We start from the raw sequence: 24,306 nt of genomic DNA, 5'->3' as shown, positions 1-24,306 counted from the left end.
GTAGCCCATAGGTATTCCTAAAATTACTTCCATGTGTACAAGAAAGTTCTTTATGCTCCATTTAGTCCAGGCCTCAGATTGTGGCCTGGACCCTGGGGAAGCCTAGTACTGTGCATAAGGGGACGCCCCCTTCCCAAGCCCCAAACCCACAGTATCTGTAGCACTTAAAGGAAAAAAAAAAAATGTTTAAATTATGTATATAGGGGATTCCCTGGTGGCGCAGGGGTTAAGAATCCGCCTGCCAATGCAGGGGACACGGGTTTGAGCCCTGGTCCAGGAAGATCCCACATGCCGCGGAGCACCTAAGCCCGTGCGCCACGACTACTGAGCCTGCACTCTAGAGCCCATGAGCCACAGCTACTGGAGCCCATGTGCCTAGAGCCTGTGCTCTGCAACAAGAGAAGCCACCGCAATGAGAAGCCCACACACCGCAACGAAGAGTAGCCCCCGCTCACCGCAACTGGAGAAAGCCCGCGCACAGCAACAAAGACCCAACGCAGCCAAAAATAAATAAATAAATAAATAATAAAAAAATATATATGTACATTACAGATATTTATTAGAAAGTTAGATGAAACAAAAAGAATAAAATTTAAAAATAATCGAAAATCACTCAACAGCAATAATCACTGTTAACATTTTGTTGTAAAGTCAGGCCTCCATATCTGCGGGTTGTGCATGCATAGATTCAATCAACCGAGGATTAAAAATATTCAGGAAAAAAGTTCCAGAAGGTTCCAAAAAGCTAAACTTGAATTTGCCATGCTCTGACAACTATCTACATAGCATTTACGTTGTATCAGGTATTACAAGTAATCTGAAGATGATTTAGAGTAAACGGGAGGATGTGTGTAGGTTATATGCAAATACTATGCCATTTTATGTAAGGGACCTGAGCACCCTTGGATTTTGGTACTGTTTATGCTTTCAGGTTTTCTTCCATGTATATTGCTATGGTTTGAATGTCTGTGTGTCCCCTCCCCCCCATTCATGTGTTGAATTCTAAGTCCCAAAGGTAATGGTAGTAAGAGGTGGGGCCTTTGGGAGGTGATTAGGTCGTGAGAGCAGAGCCCTCCTGAATGAGATTAGCACTTTTATAAAACAAAAAGATCCCTTGTCCCTTACACTATGTGAAGACACAGGTAGAAGGTGCCAGCTATGAACCAGGAAGTGGGCTTTCACCAGAACTCAACCATGCTGGAACCTTCATCCTAATCTTGGACTTCCCAGCCTCCAGAACTGTGAGAAATACATTTCTGCTGTTTATAAAGCCACCCAGTCTGAGGTATTTTGTTATAGCAGCCTGAATGGACTAAGACAGATAGATATATTTATTTACAACAACGGTGTCATACTGTAAATTCTGTTTGTAATCTGCTATTTTCACTTAATAGCTTGTGAATATTTTCTCAAGTCAATAATAATCAAATTAACACAACGTTGTTTTAATGATACTCTGTTCTGTACGTTTTTGGGGGTTTTTTTGGCTGCATTGGGTCTTCATTGCTGCTCATGGGCTTTCTCTAGTTGTGGTGAGCAGGGGCTACTCTTCGTTGCGGTGCACGGGCTTCTCAGGGCTTCTCATTGCGGTGGCTTTTCTTGTTGCAGGGCACGGGCTCTAGGCGCACAGGCTTCAGTAGTTGTGGCACCCAGGCCCAGCAGTTGTGGCTCGTGGGCTTTAGAGCACAAGCTCAGTAGTTGTGGCACATGGGCTTAGTTGCTCCGCGGCATGTGGGATCTTCCCGGACCAGGGCTCAGACCCGTGTCCCCTGCATTGGCAGGCGGATTCTTAACCACTGCGCCACCAGGGAAGTCCCTGTTCTGTACTTTTAAAACTGATTATTGTTAGAATTTTAGTGTGTTCCCAACTTTCTGTTATCCTTGTGGCATATATATTTGAGTTCAAAGTTTTCTTGGCAAAGGAAGAGAAGAGATGGGAAGGAGTGAAGGGGAAATTATCTCACGTACCTCATAGCAAAACTTCCTAAAAATTATCTTTATCCCTCTCTACAAAATCCCATACTTTAAGGCAGCTGTTCCTCTCTTTTCTTTTTCTCATCTTGTCTCTGCAAATACCCATTCCTCTCCACTGCAAAACATTGGTTCCCTTCCCTCTTCCCATAAACCTTAATCTTTTTTCCTACTTAAAAATTATATCTTAACAGCTTTGTTAAGGTATGATTCACATACCGTAAAATCCACTCTTTTATAAAACTGAGACAATTCACATTCCATAAAACTCTGGAGTTTTTATTTTATTCACAGACTTGTGTAACCATCACCGCTGTCTGATTTCAGAACATTTTCATCAGCCCCGAAAAGAACCTCCATCCCCATTAGCAGCCCCTCCCCATCTTCCAGTCCCTTAGTCCCTGGCAACCACTATTCTACTTTTTATTTCTGTGTATTTGCTTATTCTGGACATTTCATGTAAATGGAATCATATAACATCATACAAAGAAGGCTTTTATGACTGGCTTCTTTCACTTACCTTTTCAAGATTCCGTCATGCTGTAAGTAGCATGTGTCAGAACTTCATTCCTTTTATCGCTAAATAATATTCCATTATGTGTACCATATTATGTTTATCTGTTCATCAGTTGATGAACATTTGGATTGTTCCCACTTTTCTGGCTACTGTGAATAATGCTGCTGTGAATATTCGTATACAAGCTTTTTGTGTGAACATATGTCTTCATTTCTCTTGGGTATATACCTAGGAGTAGAATTTCTAGGTCATATGGTAACTCTATGTTTAACATTTTGAGGAACTGCCAGACTGTTTTTCCAAAGTGACTGCACCATTTTACAATGGCTCCAGCACTGTTTGAGGGTTGCAGTTTCTCCACATCCTCACCAGCATTTGTTATTGCCTTTTATCTTAGCGGGAATGAAGTGGTATCTCATTGTGGTTTTTATTTCTCTAATGACTAATGATGTTGAACATCTTTTCGTGTGCTTATTAATCATTTGTATGTCTTCTTTGGAGAAATGTCTATTCAAGTTCTTTGCCCAGTTTTTTAATTGGGTTATGTACTTTTTATTGTTGAGTTGTAAGAGTTCCTTATATATTCTAATCAGAAGTCTCTTATCAGATACACAATTTGCAAATATTTTCTCTCATTCTGTGAGCTGTCTTTTCACTTTCTTGATGGTCTCCCTTGAGGCACAAAGGTTTTTGATTTTTATGAAATCTACCTTATCTATTTTCTCTATTATCACTTGTGTTTTTGGTATCTTATCTAAGAAAGCATCCAATCTTAATCTTAATCTAAGATAATTCATTTACTCCCATGTTTTCTTCTGTAACTCTTAGCCTTGTGGCTCAGTTTAGCCTCTCTGATTTCTGCCTTTCTGCATATCTACTCCTTACCTCAATCAACACACAAAGGCTTGGGAAGTCCAACAGAGGAGCCTTCCTCTCAGAAAGGAAAGGAGGAAGAAAGAAGGTAAATACTTGCTTTTTAATTTTAATGTAATTTAACTTAACACAAAAAAATATATTTAATAGTGTCCCTCGCACATGTATTTATTAGCCATTTGAATTTTTTCTTTTGTGTGTTGCCTGTTCATGTCCTTGAGCATGTGTGACTTGCCTGGCTCTTTACTGTACTCTGCATGAAGAGCTCTGATCCTGTGATCTACATGAGTTACACTTTTAAAAATTGGTGGTGTACGGGTTCAACTAAATGATGGAGAACTTATAGGCAGTGAGGGGTTTAGACTCATGGTAGGTAAGGAAAATGACAGGAATGATAAGGAAAAGAAGAGAAATGAATGAATTAGGAGAAATTAGGTAGGAGAAGTCTGAGCAAGTGAAGTCTTTTGGGACCTGAACTTGGTAGCACAGGAGACTAGAACTTGAGGAGGCCATTCTGCCATGGTCCAGCCAAGAGACCAGAGAAGCTTAGCATGGGCTCTGTGTAGAGAACTTGACCTTAACCTATCAGAGGTAAAACTGGGAAGAGAAGACTTTTTAGGGGACCCTCATAGTTAAAGTTTTGGCTAAAACTGGGCAGAATCTGGGCACTTCAGATCTGTACCCTGAGCTAGATAAATATTAAGAATATTTTTTGCCTGGGGACTTCCCTGGTGGTGCAGTGGTTAAGAATCCGCCTGCCAATGCAGGGGACGTGGGTTCAAGCCCTGGTCCGGGAAGATCCCACATGCTGTGGAGCAACTAAGCCCATGCGCCACAACTACTGACCCTGAGCTCTAGAACCCGCGAGCCACAACTACTGAGCCCACGCGCCACAACTACTGAAGCCCGTGTGCCTAGAGCCCGTGCTCTGCAACAAGAAAAGCCACCATAATGAGAAGCCCGCGCACTGCAGCAAAGAGTAGCCCATGCTCGCCACAACTAGAGAAAGCTCGTGCGCAGCAGCGAAGACCCAACGCAGCCAAAAATTAATTAATTAATTAATTTTTTTTAAAAAAAGGATATATTATGCCTCATGTTTGCCAAGCCTTATCTGATGTTGTGCTGGAATGACACAAAAAAGATAAAAACAGACCCCTACCCACCTTGAGAAGGAAGAGGCTGGCATCAGCCATACGAGTAGTCTGAGGCCTAACTCGGTCTCTATTCAAGAAGCTCCAGTACAGTAGTGGGGAGCGTGAGGATCCTTAGCCCACAGCCATCAGAGAGGGACAGGTATTCTGGGGCTCAGAGGCGGAGAAAGGGTGTCCAAGATGACTTGGCGTCAAATGATATAATGCATTAAAATTTATTTTTCTTGCAAAATTATAGCTTATTGCTATGCATACATGATACATTATTTGTGATTTTCCCCCTCATCTGTAAACGTGCTGTAGCTGTGTCTAAGACATCTCTGTATCTCCTCAGTGCCTAGTACCCTCTCAGGCATCTTAGACGGTTTTTTCTTAGTTATGTCATTATTCATACATTTTTTGTACTCAGGACTAGTCGTTATTTACTGCTAAGAAAGAGAAGGAGAAAATGCTGTCCCTGAGATTCCCCAGACCTTCAGATGTGGCATTTTGTTGCAAGTGGATGCATGACGAACTTAAAATGAAGGGGAACTCAAGAGCTGGACCTGTGCAATGCAGAAAGTGTGCCCTGACGGGCTGTATTATCCGGCTCCATCTTGACTCTGAATCTTTTTTCCTCTTGGGCTCTTCTCCATCTGAAAATGATATGGGTAAGGGCATGTCCCTGACTTCGGGAAGGTGACATTAGGTTCCCTTTCTTTCCCTCTCTCTCCAGGTACCAAGCTCTCCTGATGAAATGTGTTCTGCCCCACTGGGCTCCGGGGGCAGTGTCTGGTGCTGTTGATGCCCTTGTTCGAACTTTCCAGAATGGATAGTCCCCCAAAGCTGACTGGAGAGACCCTCATCGTCCACCACATCCCCCTGGTACACTGTCAAGTCCCAGACAGGCAATGCTGCGGAGGGGCAAGTGCAGGTGGCGGGAGCACAAGACCCAATCCCTTCTGCCCACCTGAGCTGGGCATCACCCAGCCTGATCAAGACCTGGGACAAGCCGACTCCCTGCTATACAACAGTCTGCATTCTGCTCCCGGGGGATCTGCGCGATCTGCAGACAGCACCAAGAACAGGGGTCGGGATGGAAGAGGCCCCGGGGCCCCTAAACGACACAATCCCTTTTTGCTGCAAGAGGGTGTGGCTGAGCCAAGACTTGGTGACCTGTATGATGACAGCATTGGTGATGGTGCCACCCAGCAGTCCTTCCACCTGCACAGGGCCGGCCAGCCCACCTTCCATCTCTCCTCTTTCCAGCTGCCACCACCTGGCCCCAGAGTGGGCAGGCCATGGGGGGCAACACGTAGTCGGGCTGGAGTGGTGGAGGGGCAGGAACAGGAGCCAGTGACCACCTTGGATGCCCAGCAGTGCAGCACTAGCCACAGCTGCCGGCCAGAGCCGGAAGCAGAGACCATGGAGCTGGATGAGTATGGGGGCCCTGGTGGGAGTGGCAGTGGGGGTGGAGCCAGTGATACCTCTGGCTTTTCCTTTGACCAGGAGTGGAAGCTCAGTTCAGATGAATCCCCAAGGAACCCCAGATGCTCAGGCTCAGGACCCCAGCACTGCCGCTGCAGTAGCACATCCAGTCCGTCCGAGGCGGCTGACCAGTCCATGGGCTATGTGAGCGACTCCTCCTGCAACAGCTCAGACGGTGTGCTGGTCACCTTCAGCACCCTCTACAACAAGATGCACGGCAACTCCCACGCCAATCTCAACTCTGCCCCGCAGTCTTGCAGCGACTCTTCCTTCTGCAGCCACTCAGACCCCAGCGCCTTCTACCTGGACCTGCAGCCCTCCCCAGCTGAGTCTAAGATGTCCTGTGAGTCCCACCACCCTGACAGTGGAGGGAGGGAAGGTGGCTATGGCTGTCCTCATGCCTCGTCTCCTGAGCTTGATGCCAACTGCAACTCCTACCGCTCGCACTGTGAGCCCTGCCCAGCTGTGGCTGACCTCACAGCCTGCTTCCAGAGCCAGGCCCGTCTTGTTGTGGCCACACAGAATTACTATAAACTTGTCACCTGTGACCTGTCCTCCCAATCATCCCCAAGCCCAGCTGGCTCTTCCATCACCAGCTGCTCAGAGGAACACACCAAGATAAGTCCTGCACCAGGCCCTGGCCCAGACCCTGGCCCTAGCCAGCCTTCTGAGTATTACCTGTTCCAGAAGCCAGAAGTCCAGCCAGAGGAACAAGAAGCAGTGGGCTCCGAAGTGGAAGCACCAGCTCCCGTGGGCCCCACTGTGATCGAGGGGCAGGTGTACACTAATACTTTACCCCCCAACCTCAGCACTGGACGTCAGCGCTCTCGAAGCTACGACCGCGGCCTAGAGCGCAGCCCTCCTATCCGCCTGGGCTCACTGGAACGCATGTTGAGTTGCCCAGTACGCCTGAGTGACGGCCCTGCAGCCCTGACTGGGCCTAGTTCCCCACCTCGGCGGGTCACCTCCTTTGCTGAACTCGCCAAGGGCCGGAAGAAAGCTGCAGGCTCTGGCTCCCCCCCGCCGCGAGTGAGCGCTGGGGACTCCTCCCAGGAGTTCTCACCCATCCAGGAAGCCCAGCAAGATAGGGTGGGCCCACTAGATGAGGGCACTCACCGTAGCCATAGCCTACCACCCATGCCCTTGGGGCCAGGCATTGACCTAGTTGGCCCAGAGCCCTGGTCCACCCAGGTCTGTCAGGGCCCCCAGTCCAGTGAGATGCCACCTGCTGGCCTCAGAGCTGCTGGGCAAGGCCCCCTGGCCCAGCTGATGGATCCAGGGCCTGCTCTCCCAGGGAGCGCAGCCAGCAGCCATACCCAGAGGGATGCAAGAGCTAGAGCTGACGGTAAGGAGCTTAAAGGCTGGAGAATACTAGGGTGTGTGCATGGCCTCCTCAGTAGTAGGGCCCTGCCCACCACGCCACGCATACCACTAGAGGTTCCTCAGCCTAGATCAATCATCTTTCCAGTCCAGAGCGTGTCCTACGGTTGTAATAGGGGGAAGGAGGATGGAGAATAAAAAATACACCAAGGAGATAAAATCAGCACAACTTAGAGACTGATGTATCGGGAAAGGACGTACTCAAAAGATTGTGATTCTAAGCCCGGATGACTGGAAAGATGTTGATACATGGTTAGGGACTGCAAACACAGAAGTAGATTTACTGGAAAAGGAATAAGGCATGAGTTCCATTTTGGACATTAAGGAATTTGCAGTGTTTAAGGGAAATGTCCAGCAGGCAAACCACCCTGGGTATCAGTAAGTTCATTCTTTGATCAGTGATTGTAGCCACTCTTCAAAGAACCTGAGACCTGACACTTAACCTTTAAGCCTCCCAGGCCAGCTCTTTCCCTATTTACTTCATTACACTTAAGTAATTATTTTTTAAAAGCTCTGTGTTAAGTGGGTGCTGGTGATAGATGAGAGGAACAATCTCTGTCCTCAAGGAATTCTGATGAAGGGTGGAAACAAAAAAGGAAACAAAATTAAAATGTGAGATGGCAGTGTGTGGTACTAGTCTATGAGAGGGATAGCTAAACAGACCAGAATGTCAGAGGAGTGCTAATACAGTTTACGTTTAAGCAGTCTACAAAAATGATTAGGAATAGGCTTTGTGGAGACTCGTAAAAAGAACATTCTAGGCTCATACAATAGTCTATACAAAATCACAAAGGCACAGAATATCTTTATGCTTTCCAGAAACTGCAAATAATTTAGTATAGCCATAGTGGAGTGTGGATGGAACCATTAAAGGATTTTAATCAGGGAAGTGGCATTTTTTGGTTTGTAACAGCATAGTGGCATGTTTTGATTTGCATTTTAGAAAGATCACTGATTGTTTGGGTGGAAGGTAGATTAGAAAGGATGTCTCCCTGGAGGTCAGGAGACCACTGTGATCAGAGAGTCATTGGAATAAAAATAGTAGTTGAAGCTATGAGTGGATGAGAACATCCAGGGAGAATGTGTAGAGTTATAAAGGGAATGATGGACAGAGCCCTGGGGATACAGTGATTTAAGGTTGAGCAGAGCAACCCTCAAAAGAGACTGAGAAAAATTAGCCAAAATAGAGGGAAAACCAGGAGAGAGTGAAGTCACAGGAGCCAAAGGAGGGGAGCATTTCAAAAAGAGTTAGGTTCAACAAATGAGTTCTGAAAAGAAATCACTAGGATTAAGGCTGAAGAATCCCAAAAGCAGCATTTGGGAGTGGCCAGGGTAGAAGCCAGATCTCAGAGGGTTTGGAAGGAAAGGGGAGATAAAGCAGGGGAAAGGTCGATAAAGGGGAATTTGCTGTCTGTAGCCTTAGGTTGGTCTGTTGGCTTCTCAAAGGAAAGGGGTTAAAAAATCATAAATGGTGTTATCTCTGCTGTTAGGGACATCACAGTCTATCAGAAGACTTCACACTCCTAAACATACACAGAGGAGCTGCCCTTGGGGAAGGGATGCAGGAGGGTCTCTAGGGAAGAGGGGGGTCAGAAAGATCAGGGATTGGCCAGAGTCCTTTGGAACCCACGCTCTTCTGAGATTGCAGTGTCTGCTGGGTGATATCTAGGCACAGGGGGTGCTGTGGCTTGCACTCTGAAGGCAAGAGCAGTCCTGGTCAGAGATGGGAGGAGAGGCCTTAAAAGTGTTTTTGCTATCAGATAAGAATTTTCATATTGAGATGCTGTTTTGTTCCATAAGTCTCCAGTGACTTACCACAGGGCTTTTTTCTTGATTCTGTACAACTTTTTTTTTATATCAAAAAATGATGACAAAAGAAGTGAGATCTCTTTGAGATTCTGAGCAGCAGAATCAAGATTCGAAAGGATTTTACCAAGTCGGGAAAGAATGTTTTGTTCTTTCAGGGACCAATATGAACTTTGATAATGTAAGCTGTACTTGAGTTGATTTGGGATATTTAATTGATTGCAAACTCAGAATGAGTCAGCAGTTTGGAAGGGCTTCCAAAAAGTTAAAATGGTTGGATTCATTTAGAGACTCGAGAAGGGAGGAGTTGATAGTCCCCCTCACCCTTGTGAACCACTTAGAGCCCACCTGGAAGTTCTGGACACTCCATTTTAAGAGGGAACTGAGGGGCTGGGGCTGTGTCGCCTACAGAAGAACAGACTTGGGTGAATGTGGTCTCTATCTACAATTTTCTTAAGGGCTGTCACATAGAAAATGAGAAAACTTATTCCCTGTATTCCCTGAGGGTAGAACTGATACCCACTCCCCACAGTAGCCACCCCTCCCCCTTCCCTGATCTTACTCCCTGAGAACTTAGCAGGGAGGATTTTTAAAAGAGTAGGAATAGATAGTCTAATTCAGACATACTCTACATAGCATGTACAGTAAAGCTGGGATTGGGAGGGCCTACTCTGATAGCCAGCGTCAGCTCAGTCTTGAAATTTGGTATTTAAATGAGTGGAGAGGATGAAGACATTCCCAGTAGGAAAAGCAGTGTGCTTAAAGATGGGAATGGGGCGGGAAGAGTGGGGTCAATGAGCATGGCAGGTGTGGAAGTTTGAGGGGAGAGCAGCTGATTTGTGGCAGGTGTGGACACCTACCTGACTGAGAAGATTAGACTTTGTTCTGTGGGCAGTAGCGCCACAGGAAATAAAATACTTCCTAAAGCTGGTATATGTAAGAAGATTTGGATGCAGTGAGACAATACTGAACAGAGGGTGACAGTGAGGATTCATTCATTTAACAAATCTTTATTCAGTACCTACCATGTACCAGGGTCTGTTCTAGGCACTGGGGATACAGCAGTAAACAATTTAAAAATCCCTGCTTTTCTGGAGCCCTTATAAGGAGTAATGGACAATAAACAAATAAGATAATTTCTGATAGTGAAAAATGGCTAAAAAGGAAATACAACAGGGTGATGAGAGCATGACTTGCCAGAGGGACTGGGGTGGTCAGAGAAGGTCTTAATGAAGTGATGCTTGAGGTGATGCCTGAATGATGAGACAATTTCAGCGAGTACAAAAGGCCCCGAGATGTTAATGAACTTGGCATGTTTAAGGACAGAAGAAGGTATTGCTGGAGCATAGTGAGCAAGGGAGAATGACAAGGGTTGTTCTCTGATCACTGACTGGGAAAAGCAGGAGGGTATAGTCTGAAAGTGTCCACTGAGAGTGGATCTGAAACATCTCCCTTACAGGGTTGTGGTCACCATCCCCTTAAGACTCGCTGAAGTAAATGAATGGGGAAAGACGAGGAATAGGAAAATCCAGCCTGATACCATTTCATGTGTAGTACAACGTGGTAAAGAGAACATTAGCTCCAAAGTCAAACTCTGACTTAGGCAGAATTCTAGCTCTGCCGCTTTCTAGTTGTGTGACCTTGGGCGAATGACTTAATCTCTAAATTTCCAATACCCAGATCTTTCAAGTATGGATACTAATTCCTTCCTCAGAATGTTGAGCCTGGGGTGCCAATGAGCCACACCCAGGGTTTCAGGTGGTAGGGATGCTTATAGCGCCACCTTGTGTTCATTCACATGTTTACAGTGTGTGCAGTGTTTCATTAGCAGCACAGCCCAGACACAAAGACTTTCCCTCTGTGCAGTGTCCTGTTGTGTGAGAGAGTCCCATGTTTTGGAGTGAGACCCATGTTTTGAGGGACACTGACTGGAAGATTGGCTGAAAGAACAGGAGAGAACCACTCCTGGGGAACACACCTCTATGTAGAGAGAGCAGATGTGGACTCTGGGGCTCCAATACCAGGATCATGAAAGAGCGGGAGTAGGGTGGATAGGGTGACAGGGGGCTGATTCTAGCTGCAAGTAAAGAAATATTTTATTGTAGTTAGATCTGCTCAAAAATGAAATGTGTCGGCTCTAGTGGAGACAGGGGATGATGGGCGAAAGCTTGAAGTAAATTAACATCTTGACCCTGAAAATATATTACTAACTCCAAGTCTTTAGGCCTTAGAAACAGAGAAAATGATGGTTCTGCCATTGGCAGAAATGGAAATCATCAGGAGAATGAATGAGGTGTTTTAAAATGGCAAATTTTAAATGAAAGCAGAACCTTAAAGCAGAATGATCTAGAGATCAAGAAGAAGGTTGGGGTTAAAGCCATGGGTTCAGGAGTCGCCTGTGCGACTGTCTGAACGTGAACAAGGCAGGGAAGAAAGTGTAGAGTAAACAAAAAACAAAAAAAAAGAAAGTGTAGAGTGAAATATAAGAATTGAGCCTTAAGATACGCCCATCTTTGAAGTCAAGAAAATGAAGAAGGGCTGAACAGTCAAGAGGTACAAGACAGGTCAATATCATAAAAACACTAGGAAAAGTTTTACAAAAGACGGGAGGAGCACATTCCACAAACTTGAATTCCCCCTACCCCATCAGTTCCTTCAGCCCGGGTCCTGCCCCTCTCATCCCCGTTCCCCAGGGAGCAGCATCTCCTGACTGCTTCTTGGCTTCCTCTCACGTGAGTTTCAGTGTTCGTCTGATTCCTTCTCCATCCCTGTTGCCGCAGGGGGTGGTGCTGAGAGCCGACCCGTCCTTCGCTACAGCAAGGAGCAGAGGCCAACCACGCTGCCCATCCAGCCCTTCGTGTTCCAGCACCACTTCCCCAAGCAACTGGCCAAGTCCCGGGCCCTCCACAGCCTTTCCCAGCTCTACAGCCTCTCGGGCTGCACCCGTGCACCGCAGCGTGCCCCCCTGGCTGCCCCCGCTGCTCAGGTCCCAGCCCAAGCTCCTTCAGGGGAGTTTCAGGCATCCACCAACGGAGGTGCCAGGAAAGCTGGGCCTGAGCCACAAACCTCACGGCCGTCACCCCTGGGCAGCTACTCCCCCATCCGGAGTGCCGGCCCCTTTGGGCCCAGCACCGACTCTTCCGCCTCCACTTCGTGCTCCCCTCCCCCAGAGCAGACCACAGCCACAGAAAGCCCACCTCCATGGGCCCGCTCCTGTCCTCCTGCTGTCCGGCCTGCCACCTCCCAGCAGCCACAAAAGGAGCATCAGAAGATACTGACCTTGGCTGAGTACCGACTCCATGGAACAGGAAGCTTGCCTCCTCTGGGCTCCTGGAGATCTAGCCTCAGCCGGGCAGAGAGCCTGGCCCGGGGAGGTGGTGAGGGCAGCATGGCTTCCAGGCCCAATAATGGTATGAGGTTCAGTGCCTGCCCCCCACCCCACCCCAAGCAAGCTACCTCCCCACTGAATGGTTTCTTATACTCCACCTTGGGGTCAGAGGTTACAATGTTTGATTCTGTGGCTGACATCCCAACCCTCATGTTTTATATGGGCCCACTGGGTGGGTATGAAATGCTGTCTTCTAACTATTTCCTGTCTCTTTTGCTAATCTGTTCTGCTTTCAGCCAATCATCTATCCCCTCAAGCACTCAAGTGGAGGGAATACAGGAGGAAGAACCCTCTAGGGCCACCTGGTTTGTCAGGGAGCCTAGACCGAAGGCCACAGGATGGTCGACTGGCCCGAAGGAACCCCATCTTTGAGTTCCCTGGCTCCCTCGGTGCTGCTGGCCATCTGAACTGCCGGCTGAATGGTGTGTGGGCCAGGTCCCCAGTAAACCCAGGGCAGGCTCTGCCATAGCTGGGAGGGGCTAGAGAAGGGGTCAGTCCCAAAATCACACATCTCAGAGGGTATGAGGCACAGAACTGAGCTGCAACTCAGAAAGAGAATTGCTTGGGATTGATTTTTCTCTTCTTTTCAGGTCAAGTAGTGAAGCCGTTACCACTGACCTGCCCTGACTTCCAAGACCCCTTTTCCTTGACTGAGAAGCCTCCAGCTGAGTTCTGTCTGTCCCCAGACGGCAACTCAGAGGCCGTTTCCATTGACCTGCTTCAGAAAAAAGGTGAATATTTCTCCTAGCTCCGGACGGGAAATCTGCTATCACTACCTATTTGTGCCTGTTGCCCTACTATCTAGCCCTTCAGAATATTTCCCTGTTTTAGAACTCCAAGTGTTGGGAGGCAATTAGAGAGCACAGGTACTGGGGCAAGAGGTAGAAGTCTTTGTACTGTGGATCGTGAGTATTTGCAAGTGGGCAAGGATCCTTTATCAGATGCTTAAGAATCAGGTTTTAGTTTCCTCCCTCAGGGAGCTAAGTATAGTGAGGGAGACTCCCATGTGCTATACTGGGGGAGCTCAAGTACTACAAGCTCTAGCGGTTTGGGTAAACATGATGGTAACATCTAATAAGGTAAGGACTGACAAGGAACCAGTCTATTTAGCAGACCTGTTTAAGTGAGATGATGGGGAGAGGATTGAGCATAACTGTGGGCCTTAGAGAAGCAGCCTGTGAAAGGGAGAAAGATGAAGCTAAAGTCCCTCGCAGAGGCAGACTGGGGGACTCAGAGTTTAGGGAGAGGGAAGAACCTTAGGCAAGAAGGGGAATAGCCACCTTCCTCCAAGTTGGAAAGGGATTAAGAGAGGGCAGGTGGGAAGGAAGATAGTTGTAATGTAGTTTTGTCTTTTGGATGGACAGGAAAGTTGAATTCATCACCAGTGGCCTCTGTTCTCTGTGTGAAGTAGAACCAAGGGCTTGAGAGAGGGGTCAAGATTTGGCAAGGCAAGTTGAGAGCATAGCAAAGGGTGCTACAAGGCACACATCAAAGAAGTGCCCCTCCCAGGCACTGGTGTGAGTAGCGCTGGACTTTCTCCAACAACAGCCAATAGCCTGGTTTCTCAGAGTGGAGAGGACAGATGGTTAGAGTGATCCAGGTTTGGAGCAAGAGGGCAAGGAAGTGAGGATGTTGAGTGTCTTGACAATGGAATCATTGAGGTGGGTCTGGGCAGGGAGGCGAAAACAGGAGGAGCTTGAGAACCGGGCAAAAACAGGAAGAGGCCACGGCCTTGTGTGTGTGCAGGGACAGAGAGAGAGAGTGAGTGTGTGTGTGTGTGTGTGTGTGTGTGTGTGTAAGCCCTTCCCTCTCCCCACTGAGGGCTCAGTCCCAGCTGAGTTGCCCAGGGACTTGCTTAGGGACCTGTCACATCAAATTCTCACTTGCAGGGCTGGTGAAAGCTATTAACACGGCTGTAGACCTCATTGTGGCGCATTTTGGCACAAGCCGGGATCCTGGGGTAAAGGTAGGCAAGAAACTGTGGAGAGCTGAGCTCTACCCTGCTGACCCTCACCTATTCTCTGCTACCACCTGCCCTTGCTCTCTTGCTTCTAGAACTCAGAGTTGGGTACTTAGAGATGGGGATCGCAAGAGAAGCACCGTAAGGACTAAGAGAGTCAGAGGGGACCAAGGTCAGGCTCCAGGTGATTCCCTGTACTTCCCTGCTGCATCCACAGGCAAAGCTGGGGAATAGTTCTGTGAGCCCCAATGTAGGCCACCTGGTTCTGAAGTACTTGTGCCCTGCGGTCCGGGCGGTGTTGGAGGACGGGCTCAAGGCCTTTGTGCTAGATGTCATCATCGGGCAACGGAAGAACACCCCGTGGAGTGTGGTTGAGGCTTCCACACAGCTAGGTGAGTGCTGGCTGGCAAGATAGGGACCCCAGGCTGAATTTTAGGGTTCTAGGACTGGGCATGTGACCTCCAACTCTGGCTTCCTCCCAGGCCCATCCACCAAGGTCTTGCACGGCCTGTACAACAAAGTCAGCCAATTCCCAGAGCTCACCAGTCATACCATGCGCTTCAACGCCTTCATCCTCGGCCTGCTCAAGTGAGTGTGTGGAAATCTACAAACCACCGGTCCCCTCCCCTCGGCTCTGGCACCTCTGAAGAACCAGCTCCCTAGACTGGGTCAGAAAGGGTGGATCTGCAGGATCTTTGGCCAGGGCCCAAGCTCACTTTCTCCCCACCTAGCTACAGCCTCTCTCAGTAGGTCACTGGTCTCCCACCAGACCCATCAGTCTCTGGCACTGATCACCAACATGGTCTTCTGCTTTTACAAATCCATAATCTGGCTCATTTGGAAATTAACCTGGTTCTCAGTTTCTTTGGATATTGTAACCCTGATCCTGTCCATTCCAGCACTGCTTCCAAAGCCTGCTTGACCCAGTTCACCTTGGCACCCACATCATAGTATCCTTCTTTTCTCAAGTATGGGCCGAGGTCATCCCCGTAGGTCCTGAGCTATCCTGTACTCTCACTCAGCAGCTGCCCTGACTTCTTGGGTCATGGGCAAGCCAACTCCATTCCCAGAGGAAGTGATTGCCTTGTGAATCACATGTTCACCCCCTCCCTATTAACCAGGTAGCATCACTGCCATAGCAGGGAGATGTTCACCTATACCTCTGCCCTGTGTGTGACCCCCCATATCCGTCTTCTTTGTATCTTATCATCTGGCTATATCCACACAAGACTCAACTCTCTTCACGTATCTCCCTACAGCATCCGGTCCCTGGAGTTCTGGTTTAATCACCTCTATAACCATGAAGGTAATGCTCAGAACCCTGCTCTGTCTTGCAAACTCAACAGAGGCCAGGCCTCGGAGGATCAAAAGAGGGAGGCACAGCTGTCCTTTCAGATGCTAGAGGTGGGGAGGAGAACCACACAAGCTTTCATCCTCAAGGCTTGGGCTTCTACCCAAGTCCTCTCCCAGCCTCTGCTTGTGTTAGAGCCTTGGAGTCAGCAGGATACTCAGGCAACCTGGGAGTCAGGGTGGCCAGGAACCTCTCCCCTCTGAACTCGAGGCTGCCACTTAAGATTGTGGAGCTTCTGCACTGCACAACTTCAGAAGGCATCGTTTACACTGTAGTGCATCTAAGTGGCACGGCGCACAGCCTGTGCAGCAGTACGCAGTGGCGCCACCCAGGCTGCCTTTCACAGGCCCACCCCAGGCCGGGCCCTGCTTCTCTGTGTGGCTCAGTCCCTCTCTCTTCCTCCCCTAGATATCATCCAGACCCACTACCAGCCGTGGGGCTTCCTGAGCGCAGCGCATACGGTGTGCCCTGGCCTCTTGGAGGAGCTGCTGCTGCTGCTGCAGCCCCTGGCCCTCCTGCCCTTCAGCCTCGACCTGCTGTTCCAGCACCGGCTGCTGCAGAGTGGGCAGCGGCAGCGGCAGCACAAGGAGCTGCTGCGGGTGTCCCAGGACTTGCTGCTGTCCGCCCACTCGACACTGCAGCTGGCCCGCTCCCGGGGCCAGGAGGGCCCTGGAGACATGGACGGGGCGGCCCGTGGGGAGCGGGTGAAGGGTGTGGGTGCCCCAGAAGGTGGAGAAGATGAGGAAGAAGAGAAGGAGACAGAGGCAGCTGGGAGCTCAGGGCGTGGCAGGTGGGCCCGAAGTGGACAGGCTGGCTGGTGGTACCAGCTCATGCAGAGCTCCCAGGTCTACATCGATGGCTCCACCGAGGGTTCTAGGTTCCCCCGGGGTGGCAGCAATAGCAGCAGCGGCAGCAGCAGTGAGAAAAAGAAAGGGACAGGAGGTGGGGGGCCGCCCCCCCGAGAGGGAGTCGTGGAGGGAGCTGAGGCCTGCCCTGCCCCTGAGGAGACCCTTGGCCGGGAGAGGGGCTGGCCCTTCTGGATGGGGAGCCCCCCTGATTCTGTACTGGCTGAGCTGAGGCGCAGCCGGGAGAGGGAGGGGTCCACTGCCCCCCCAGCAGAAAATGAGGAAGGAGCCTTAGAGCCTTCACCTGGGGTCATCAAGTGGGGACACCTCTTCGGGTCCCGAAAGGCTCAGCGGGAGGCCCGGCCCACAAACAGGTAAGAGACAGCCCCTGGTGTAGACAGACGGGCGGGGGGCCTGCTCTAAGCCAGGGCACAGACAGAGCCAGAGCCCGGCCGCTATCCCCTAGGCTACCCTCGGACTGGCTCAGCCTGGACAAGTCCATGCTTCAGCTAGTGGCGCAAACAGTGGGTGCCCGCCGGGAGCCAGAGCCCAAGGAGAGCCTGCAGGAGCCACACTCTCCAGCCCTGCCTTCCAGCACTCCATGGTGAGCCCTGAGAGACGGAAGGATTTGGGGGCTGGGTTTTCCTCTGGGTGGGGTTTCTCTGACCTCCATTTGTTGTTTCCCCAGCGAGGTGAAGGCACTGTGCCACCATCTGGCCACAGGCCCCGGACAGCTGAGCTTCCACAAGGGAGACGTCCTGCGGGTGCTGGGGCCAGCCGGAGGAGACTGGCTGCGCTGCAGCCGTGGCCCTGACACTGGCCTGGTGCCTCTGGCCTATGTGACTTTAACCCCAACTCCAAGTCCAACCCCTGGAAGCAGCCAAAACTGAGGCCCTGTGCATGCTGGTGGCCTCAGGGACCCTCACAACCCCTAGACTCATAGCCCGAGAGCCCTACCCAAGCCCTCTGGCTTGGTTACAGAGAGTAGACCGAGAGCTGGGGGCCACATATCCCTGTGCTCAGTATCGATTACTCCCCCTTAACTGTCCCAGTGACCTCGTCCAGATCTCCCCCCAGGAAAGGAGGGAAGGGACGCAGCACTGGGCTGCCAGAATTTCCCCAGACCATCTTGGCCAGCCCTCCCATGGGTACAGACAGGCATGTCCCTGTGGAGGGAGGTGACCAGAAGGCCCGTTTGCGGGGTTCCCTAGGCCAGGTGGTGAGAAGGATGGGTGACAGTATTGGGGCCAGTTCCCTAAGCCCCCAGCTGTAAGTAGGCTGTGGCCAGTGCCTGGTGGTCAGAGGAGGGAGGAGGAGCCCAGGCTCTGTTTATGTATTTATTTATTTATTTATTACACCTATTAATAAAAAAGGTGCTCGGCCTCCAAACCATTCTCTCTTTGTGCCTTCTCCCACCCTCCAGACCATCTTTCTTCTTTGCAAAAGGATGGCTGGGATAGGATGAAAAGGAAAGAGAGAACTTGAAGTCTAGGTACCTACGCCAGGAGCTGCTTCTGGATGGTGCTGAGGCCCAGAGCATCATGGGTGAGATGCCCATATGTGCAGCCAAACTGGAACTTATACCCTGTGTGGCCAAAAGATTCTGTCATTTGTAGCCAGAGGCATAGAAAAGTTATTTCTCAGCCAGTTGCCTAGAACCTCCAAGTTATCCTTCAAAATCTGGTCCTAACTACCCACTAGGAGCTACGTCAGTTTCGTTTTCTGCCCAGTGATAAAGCTGACCCAAGGTCCCCCATATCTACTAGTTCCAAGCCCTAAACCACCTCCACCTATCACACACACACACACACACACACACACACACACACACACACTCACACAAATATTCCAGTCCCCAAAGCCTCCCTCTGGGGGCTGTCCTCACCTGGCACATAGCCCCCATATTTAGGTAAAAGGCCCAGGTTCTGAGGGTAGGTCCTGGAAAGTGAGGGGAGATGTTTAGGATCCTTCTGGGATCTGCCCCCTGACTTCATCTGTCCAAATTCCTGCAGTGCCTGGTTGCTGAGCACAGGAAAGCTGGAACCGAAGAGGAAGCGAGCACGGGGCACATAACCAGTGAAGCCTAGGGGAGGGGGATACTAAGTCAGTACCTCCTGGGCACCTCCCCCAGGCCTTTGGTCATTACCCACTTCCTCTCACCTGACATGAAGAACTTGCGAGGATCTCTGTCATCCATGGAATAAGGGGAAGCCTTCTGAGGAGAAGTTGATAGAAGAAAAACAGGGCTATCAAGTTCAGCCCCTGGGCTGTAACACAAGCTCCCAGGGAGGTGAGGCTGGCGGTCTAGCCCACATCCCCTGTCCCACAGCCATGCTACACATGACCACCCCAGACCTGGCCACACAGAGGTAAGGCTCCCCACTCCCGCCTCGTACTCCCCATCAGCCTTCTCGGTCTCACTTGTTCCGCCTCCTGCCCCAGCTCTGGCTCCTTTTCCGTCTCCAGCTCTGCCTCCAGCTTTGGCTCTTGGTCTTTCTCCATGTCTTTTTCTCCCTCGGCCTCCTTTGGCAGCTCCTGACTCCTCTGTCCCCCATACCACTGAGTGAAATCATTCAGAGCCTCCGCCCAGACCTGGCTTCTGTTCTTGGCAAAGATGAACTGTGCCTGGGGTACAAAACCTAGGTAGGCAGGGGGCAAGGACGATTTGTTAGTGTGTGGGACCCACGTTCTGGGATGGGGGATACCTCTTCATACCTGTGTACATACCTGTGTACCCAGGGATCATGCTGGAGCTGAGCCTTTCGTGTCCACGCCTGACAGGCAGGCTTTTCCTGGGACCCTCGGGAGATCTTGGAGGCCGGATGGGAGGCAGAAGTGTGCGGTGGGCAGGGGGCCAGGCTAGGCCAGGAGAGCCGTGAAGTAGCTGCCCAGTCATCTGCCCATAGGTCTGGCCCATGCTGAACCGAAGTAGCGGGCAGTGTCCAGTGTACCTGTAGCACAAGTCTCACCCACTCACCTCCAGAATCCCCCGGCCTCACCATCCCCAGAGGCAGAAGCAGAGACCTCTGAAGCCCTGATCTCTTCTGGACTCAGCTGTGTATATATTTGGAGCAGGCGTTTCTTAGTTCTCTGTCTGGGTTTTCAACCCTTCCCCTTTGCTGTTACCCTGTTACCATGGAGAGCACAACACAAAGCTTCGTAGCAGGCCCGGCTACTACTATTCCCTTGCTTTTCCTTTTCCATTCAACATCATAGACATCCCAGCCGTAAGCCTCCCATACCAGAATGTCCACTTGGCCCCCAAGGCTGAGGTGGCACAACTCTGCACCCTTTTACTCTGGGTAGAAGTCTTACCCTGGGATATAATGAGGGTTCTGAGGGTTCAGCCCTGGTATGAAGGTGCTAGCCATAGCCGTGGGAACCCAGGCAGTTCCCTTCGTTTCTCTTTGAGCCGAGCTCCTGGGCTGTGTGTGCTGACTATGTCCAGGGCTGGGAGGCAGAGAGGCGGGGCTCGGGGAGGAGAGAGGGGTGGGGGCACTAGTGTGATGGCTGTCAGGGCCCGGGCCGCAGGGGAGTAGAGGCTCACTGGTCCGTCCACTCCGGATCAAGGGCAGCCCTGCCACCTGGGGGCAGAGAGAAGGCCGCGTACAGCCTCGCCACTGCAGAACCAAAGGAAGCCCTGAAGTGGGAGGTGGGGGAGCAACCACTGACAGGCCCATTGAGCTCTGTCTCGAGAGAGGGCCCTTCCTTCTTAAGCCCCTCTCGGAGCACCTGCCTGAGGAGATGTGGATTCTGCTCTCTGTGAGTCTTGGTTGAAGGTGACGGAGTTCCTAGGAAAGCCCAGGGGGGAGGTGATAGGGAGAAAAGGAACCTAAAGGCCTCTAGGCAGTGACGTTGTTTATTTTCAGTAACGTAAGGACAAGAATTACTACTATACTCCGGATCATCATCCATTCAACAAATAGCCCCACTCTGCCAGCCACGCTCTACAGTGGCAGCAAGTGCAGAGGAGTAGGAGTCAGCGTGCCTATGCTCCACGTGCCTATGGGCAAGTCATTTAGTATCTCTGAACCCTACCATCCTCATTTATAAAATGCAGGTGCTACTATTCACCCTGCTACTGTTGTGAGGCTCAGATTAATGTATGCAAATGTGCTTTGTAACAAACACCTTGAAGCCAGAATGGTGGGGTAGGGGAAAGGGCACAGACGTGAAGTCAGGCAGCCATGGGCTCCTAATAGCTTGTGACCTTGAGCCGACCTTACCTTCTCTGAGCAGGTGGCTTCTTCTGAACCTGAAATCCCTAAACTCTTAACATGAAGGTTAAAATAGCCTAACCTACCAAGGTGGTGTTAAAAATAAAGTCAGATAGTGTGTGTGAAAGAACTTACCCCAGCACCTGGCACCCAGCTGCTAAAACTTAATTTCCTTTCCTGTTGTTTAGTATTGTCTCTAAGCGTCTAACACAAATGGGAGATCAATGAATGGTTAGTAAATTCAGGGGTTACAGGTTTTCTCACTGTGGGAGTTCAAGGGAAGGAGATATGAAGGTAATGTTGAGGTTTAACGAGGGGGCAAATCAGAATTTGTTAAGAAAACAATTCAGATCCTAAGAGCAGTACAGACCAGGAAAAAGATGGGGGGAGGGGAGCATGATTAGAACTCTGCGGCTGGTTCAGGGCCAGGCTGGTCCACCTTTCCAGGAGGCAGAGCCTCTGCTCTCCTCCCCACGCCTGACTGTGCCAGTGCCTGGGCTAACCAAGCATGTGTCACTGACTTCTTGGGAATTGCACAAGAGGGCCCCAAAGAATACATTTCATGTTCCTCAGTGTTCTGCCAAGGACAACCTTGGTATGTGTCATTTAGAGCTAGAGTTAGAGAGGACTTGGCTCCCAGGAAATATGCTAGAGTGAGGGTGGGAGCTGAGGGGAGAGCCCAGAATAGCAGGAGTACGTCAAGGCTAACAACCTGGACTTCTGGATTCTGTAACAGACACTGTTGGTTGCACACTTCATACCTATTCCCTACCCCCGTCTCCCTTCTTCCTAACAGAATTTTAATTTCGTTCTGCCAAGCAGTCGGGAACTTCAGGGAAGCTGGAGCCAGCCATAGGAATGAGTCTTGATTAGTCCAAGCCCATCATAGTAGTCCCATTCTCCTTGCCAGTGACTGGTTAGGCATGGGCTTGTGGCGACCTGGACAATATGAGGGCAAGTCTGCTGGGGTGAAGGAGTGTCCTGGGAAAAGTTTCTTTGCTCTTAAGAAGATGCACAACAAATTAGAGAAAGAGAGATGGACAAGAAGGAATGATGTCTTTTCCTGTCTCTAGAAATTCTGTGGATGTGATGCTGGAACCTTGGCAGGCATCATGAAACCTGTGGAAAGCTAAGCTAACCTGGGGACAAAGCCTGAATCCATCCAGGGTGGATGGCAGAATAGAAAGGCCTGGGTCCTTGATGGTAATGTTGAGCCTCTGACTTAACCAACCCTTTTATGAAATAATTTCATTATTGTTAAGGCCACTTTAAGTTTTCTTTTACTTAGAGCCAAAGACATCATAATATAAAAGTAAAACAAAACAAAACAAAAACACTCGTTCTAATCCTAGTCACTAGAGATACGGACCCTGGCCAAATTCATCTCATCAGCCCTCAGTTTTCTCATCTATAAAATGGGTAAACTAATGTTACTACCTCACTGAGTAGGATACGGTAGATGAGATTATGCAAAAAAGAGCAGCTGGCCCAGTGTCTAACTTACATTAAGTGCTACTAAGTAAATAGCAATTCATTGTGTTTAGTTAGAATTTGGTAGGATGGGAGAAAAGAAAAAAGTAGTAAGACTGGGAGTTCAGGGGAAAGAGTCTGTGAAGTTGAGAAATGGAAAGGTTAGAATTTCAAATTGGGATGTAGATTAGAATGCTGGGACTGGAACAAATTCTGCAGAAAAGACCATGGCAGCTAGAATCTGGGTATGAGTTAATATAAGTTAGGAAACAAATTATAATTAGTCTTAGATTCATGGTTTGTGAAGAAACAGCTCACTGTTACTGGTGAAATGGCTTGTTACTATTATTGTTTCCATCTGTGTAAAGAGTATTTCTAAATCCCTGAAGATTGGAAGGACATTCTAACCTGGGAAAGGAGTGGAAGAGCTAGCTGAGGGGCCTGTAGGAATGCTCATTGCCTTGGTGCCTCCTTCCGAGGGATAGTCATCATGGTAACCTACCCACAACTTGTTCCTGACGACAGCTGCCACACCCAGCGGCCAGTGTTGGATGTGGCAGCAGAGAGAAATGTTTCGCTGAGATTACACCCATCTACAAGATGAAGGTCCAGTTAGGAAAGCCACGACAGTGCCCTGCTCACTCCACACAGCCTGCTGGGTCTCCAAAATGGCAGTCTACAACTCTCTTGTGCTCTGCCTTTGATCTGACCAGGAATTGCTGTAAAATTTCATATAAATAAATACTAATATCGAATCATGTCGTACACCTGAAACTAATATAATGGTATGTGTTAACTATATCTCAATTTTTAAAAATCAGAATGTTTATCAGCCAAAAAAGTTTCACATAGATCCCAGATCAATCACTTGATTGTAAGTCAATACTGGGCAAGCATAAATCCCCTCTATGAGGATGAATTAAAAGAAAATCATGAGACCTTTGGAAAAAATTCCTCAGATCAAGAGACAACCAAAATTGAAACAAGAAGTGAAAAGAATGAACTCCAAAAGATTACATACAACAGAACACCCTTTAAAATTAAAATATATAGATGCAATAAAACTACATGAACAGGAAAGCAAGGTAATGATGAGCATGAGTTCAGATGCTTACCTCGCATGGCAGTGAGACAGTGGAGGGGGAGGAGACCATACGTTTAGATGTACGCTATTGTCAAGGTCCCAGTTTTCGTTTGGGATGATGATTTCATAAATGCTTATTATTACACATTAGAATGAATGAATGAATTAAACCATGGGCCAATGATGAAAGTGTATCATAAACCAAGGATTATGATAACCCAAATCTGTGCTTTTGACATCCAAAAAGGTGGAATGGGGTGGGGTTGGGGAGATCCAAATAGAAATAATCAGAAACAGTGGTATTGATAAGACTTGAATATACTTTCTGGTTTTAGTGCTAAAGAAGTCAAAATATTAAAGAAGAACAGAATCTGAATAAGGGTGATTTATTAGCTACACACAGGGAACTTTAAAAACTGGCCATAGTCTAGTCCTGCCTAACAGAGCAGGCTTGTGCAAATTGCTTAGACTTTGAGCCTCAGTTTCCACATCTGTAAAATGAAAGAGATGCACTGGATTGTTATTAAGATTCCTTCCAGTTCCTACTCCCTTCTCTATTTGCCAATGCAAATATTATATGGGCTTTAAACATATATACATATTATTTTACATGTTTATGTATTACATATTTATCTTACATTTTATATTCATATTTATGTATTATAAAATATATACATATATGATTTTTTTTAAATAGCAGAATCTTTGATGTGCTTTTAGCGTCATTTTTTTTATTGAAGTATAGTTGATTTACAATGTGTTAATTACTGCTGTACAGCAAAGTGACTCAGTTATATATACATTCTTTTTCATATTCTTTTCCATC

The 24,306-nt window shown here is 48.9% G+C and overlaps 2 protein-coding genes and 1 long non-coding RNA gene across 8 annotated transcripts in view; 2 read left to right on the top strand and 1 right to left on the bottom strand.

Moving 5' to 3' along the window:
* RUSC2 (RUN and SH3 domain containing 2) overlaps positions 1–18,098 on the top strand; it is a 58,874-nt gene extending 40,776 nt beyond the window's left edge. For 2 of the 3 annotated variants that reach the window (XM_082468368.1, XM_082468369.1), the window contains exons 2-12: positions 5,228–7,324; positions 11,946–12,575; positions 12,790–12,975; positions 13,144–13,284; positions 14,443–14,519; positions 14,731–14,905; positions 14,996–15,101; positions 15,773–15,819; positions 16,273–17,083; positions 17,176–17,313; positions 17,398–18,098. In XM_082468368.1, the coding sequence (XP_082324494.1) occupies positions 5,296–7,324; positions 11,946–12,575; positions 12,790–12,975; positions 13,144–13,284; positions 14,443–14,519; positions 14,731–14,905; positions 14,996–15,101; positions 15,773–15,819; positions 16,273–17,083; positions 17,176–17,313; positions 17,398–17,599 (4,542 nt within the window). In that variant the 5' untranslated portion in view covers positions 5,228–5,295 and the 3' untranslated portion in view covers positions 17,600–18,098. Of the gene's footprint in view, positions 1–3,391; positions 3,450–5,227; positions 7,325–11,945; positions 12,576–12,789; positions 12,976–13,143; positions 13,285–14,442; positions 14,520–14,730; positions 14,906–14,995; positions 15,102–15,772; positions 15,820–16,272; positions 17,084–17,175; positions 17,314–17,397 lie in introns of those variants that run through there. The other variant, XM_082468370.1, reaches the window with a different exon arrangement.
* Positions 18,034–21,993, bottom strand: CIMIP2B (ciliary microtubule inner protein 2B). Of its 4 annotated transcripts, none has more exons than XM_082468450.1 (6): positions 20,025–21,993; positions 19,437–19,660; positions 19,131–19,348; positions 18,870–18,924; positions 18,595–18,647; positions 18,034–18,294 (listed from the first exon to the last, which is right to left on the bottom strand). In XM_082468450.1, exons 1-6 carry the CDS (start codon positions 20,387–20,389, stop codon positions 18,055–18,057), a joined length of 1,155 nt encoding a protein of 384 aa, XP_082324576.1. In that variant the 5' UTR covers positions 20,390–21,993; the 3' UTR covers positions 18,034–18,054. The 4 variants fall into 4 exon arrangements, with proteins under 4 accessions (XP_082324576.1, XP_082324579.1, XP_082324577.1 ...); XM_082468453.1 differs by having other exon boundaries at positions 18,595–18,792; positions 18,870–18,921; XM_082468451.1 differs by having other exon boundaries at positions 18,870–18,921.
* Positions 18,118–23,151, top strand: LOC309663857. Its single transcript, XR_014265499.1, has 3 exons — positions 18,118–18,254; positions 18,722–19,078; positions 22,000–23,151. It is a non-coding gene; the product is annotated as an uncharacterized lncRNA (long non-coding RNA).
* Positions 23,152–24,306: the final 1,155 nt, after the last annotated feature.

The sequence above is a fragment of the Balaenoptera physalus genome (assembly GCF_965194825.1).
Source record: "Balaenoptera physalus genome assembly, chromosome: 7".
Taxonomy (NCBI): domain Eukaryota; kingdom Metazoa; phylum Chordata; class Mammalia; order Artiodactyla; family Balaenopteridae; genus Balaenoptera; species Balaenoptera physalus.
This window is presented reverse-complemented; position numbering and strand designations above follow the sequence as displayed.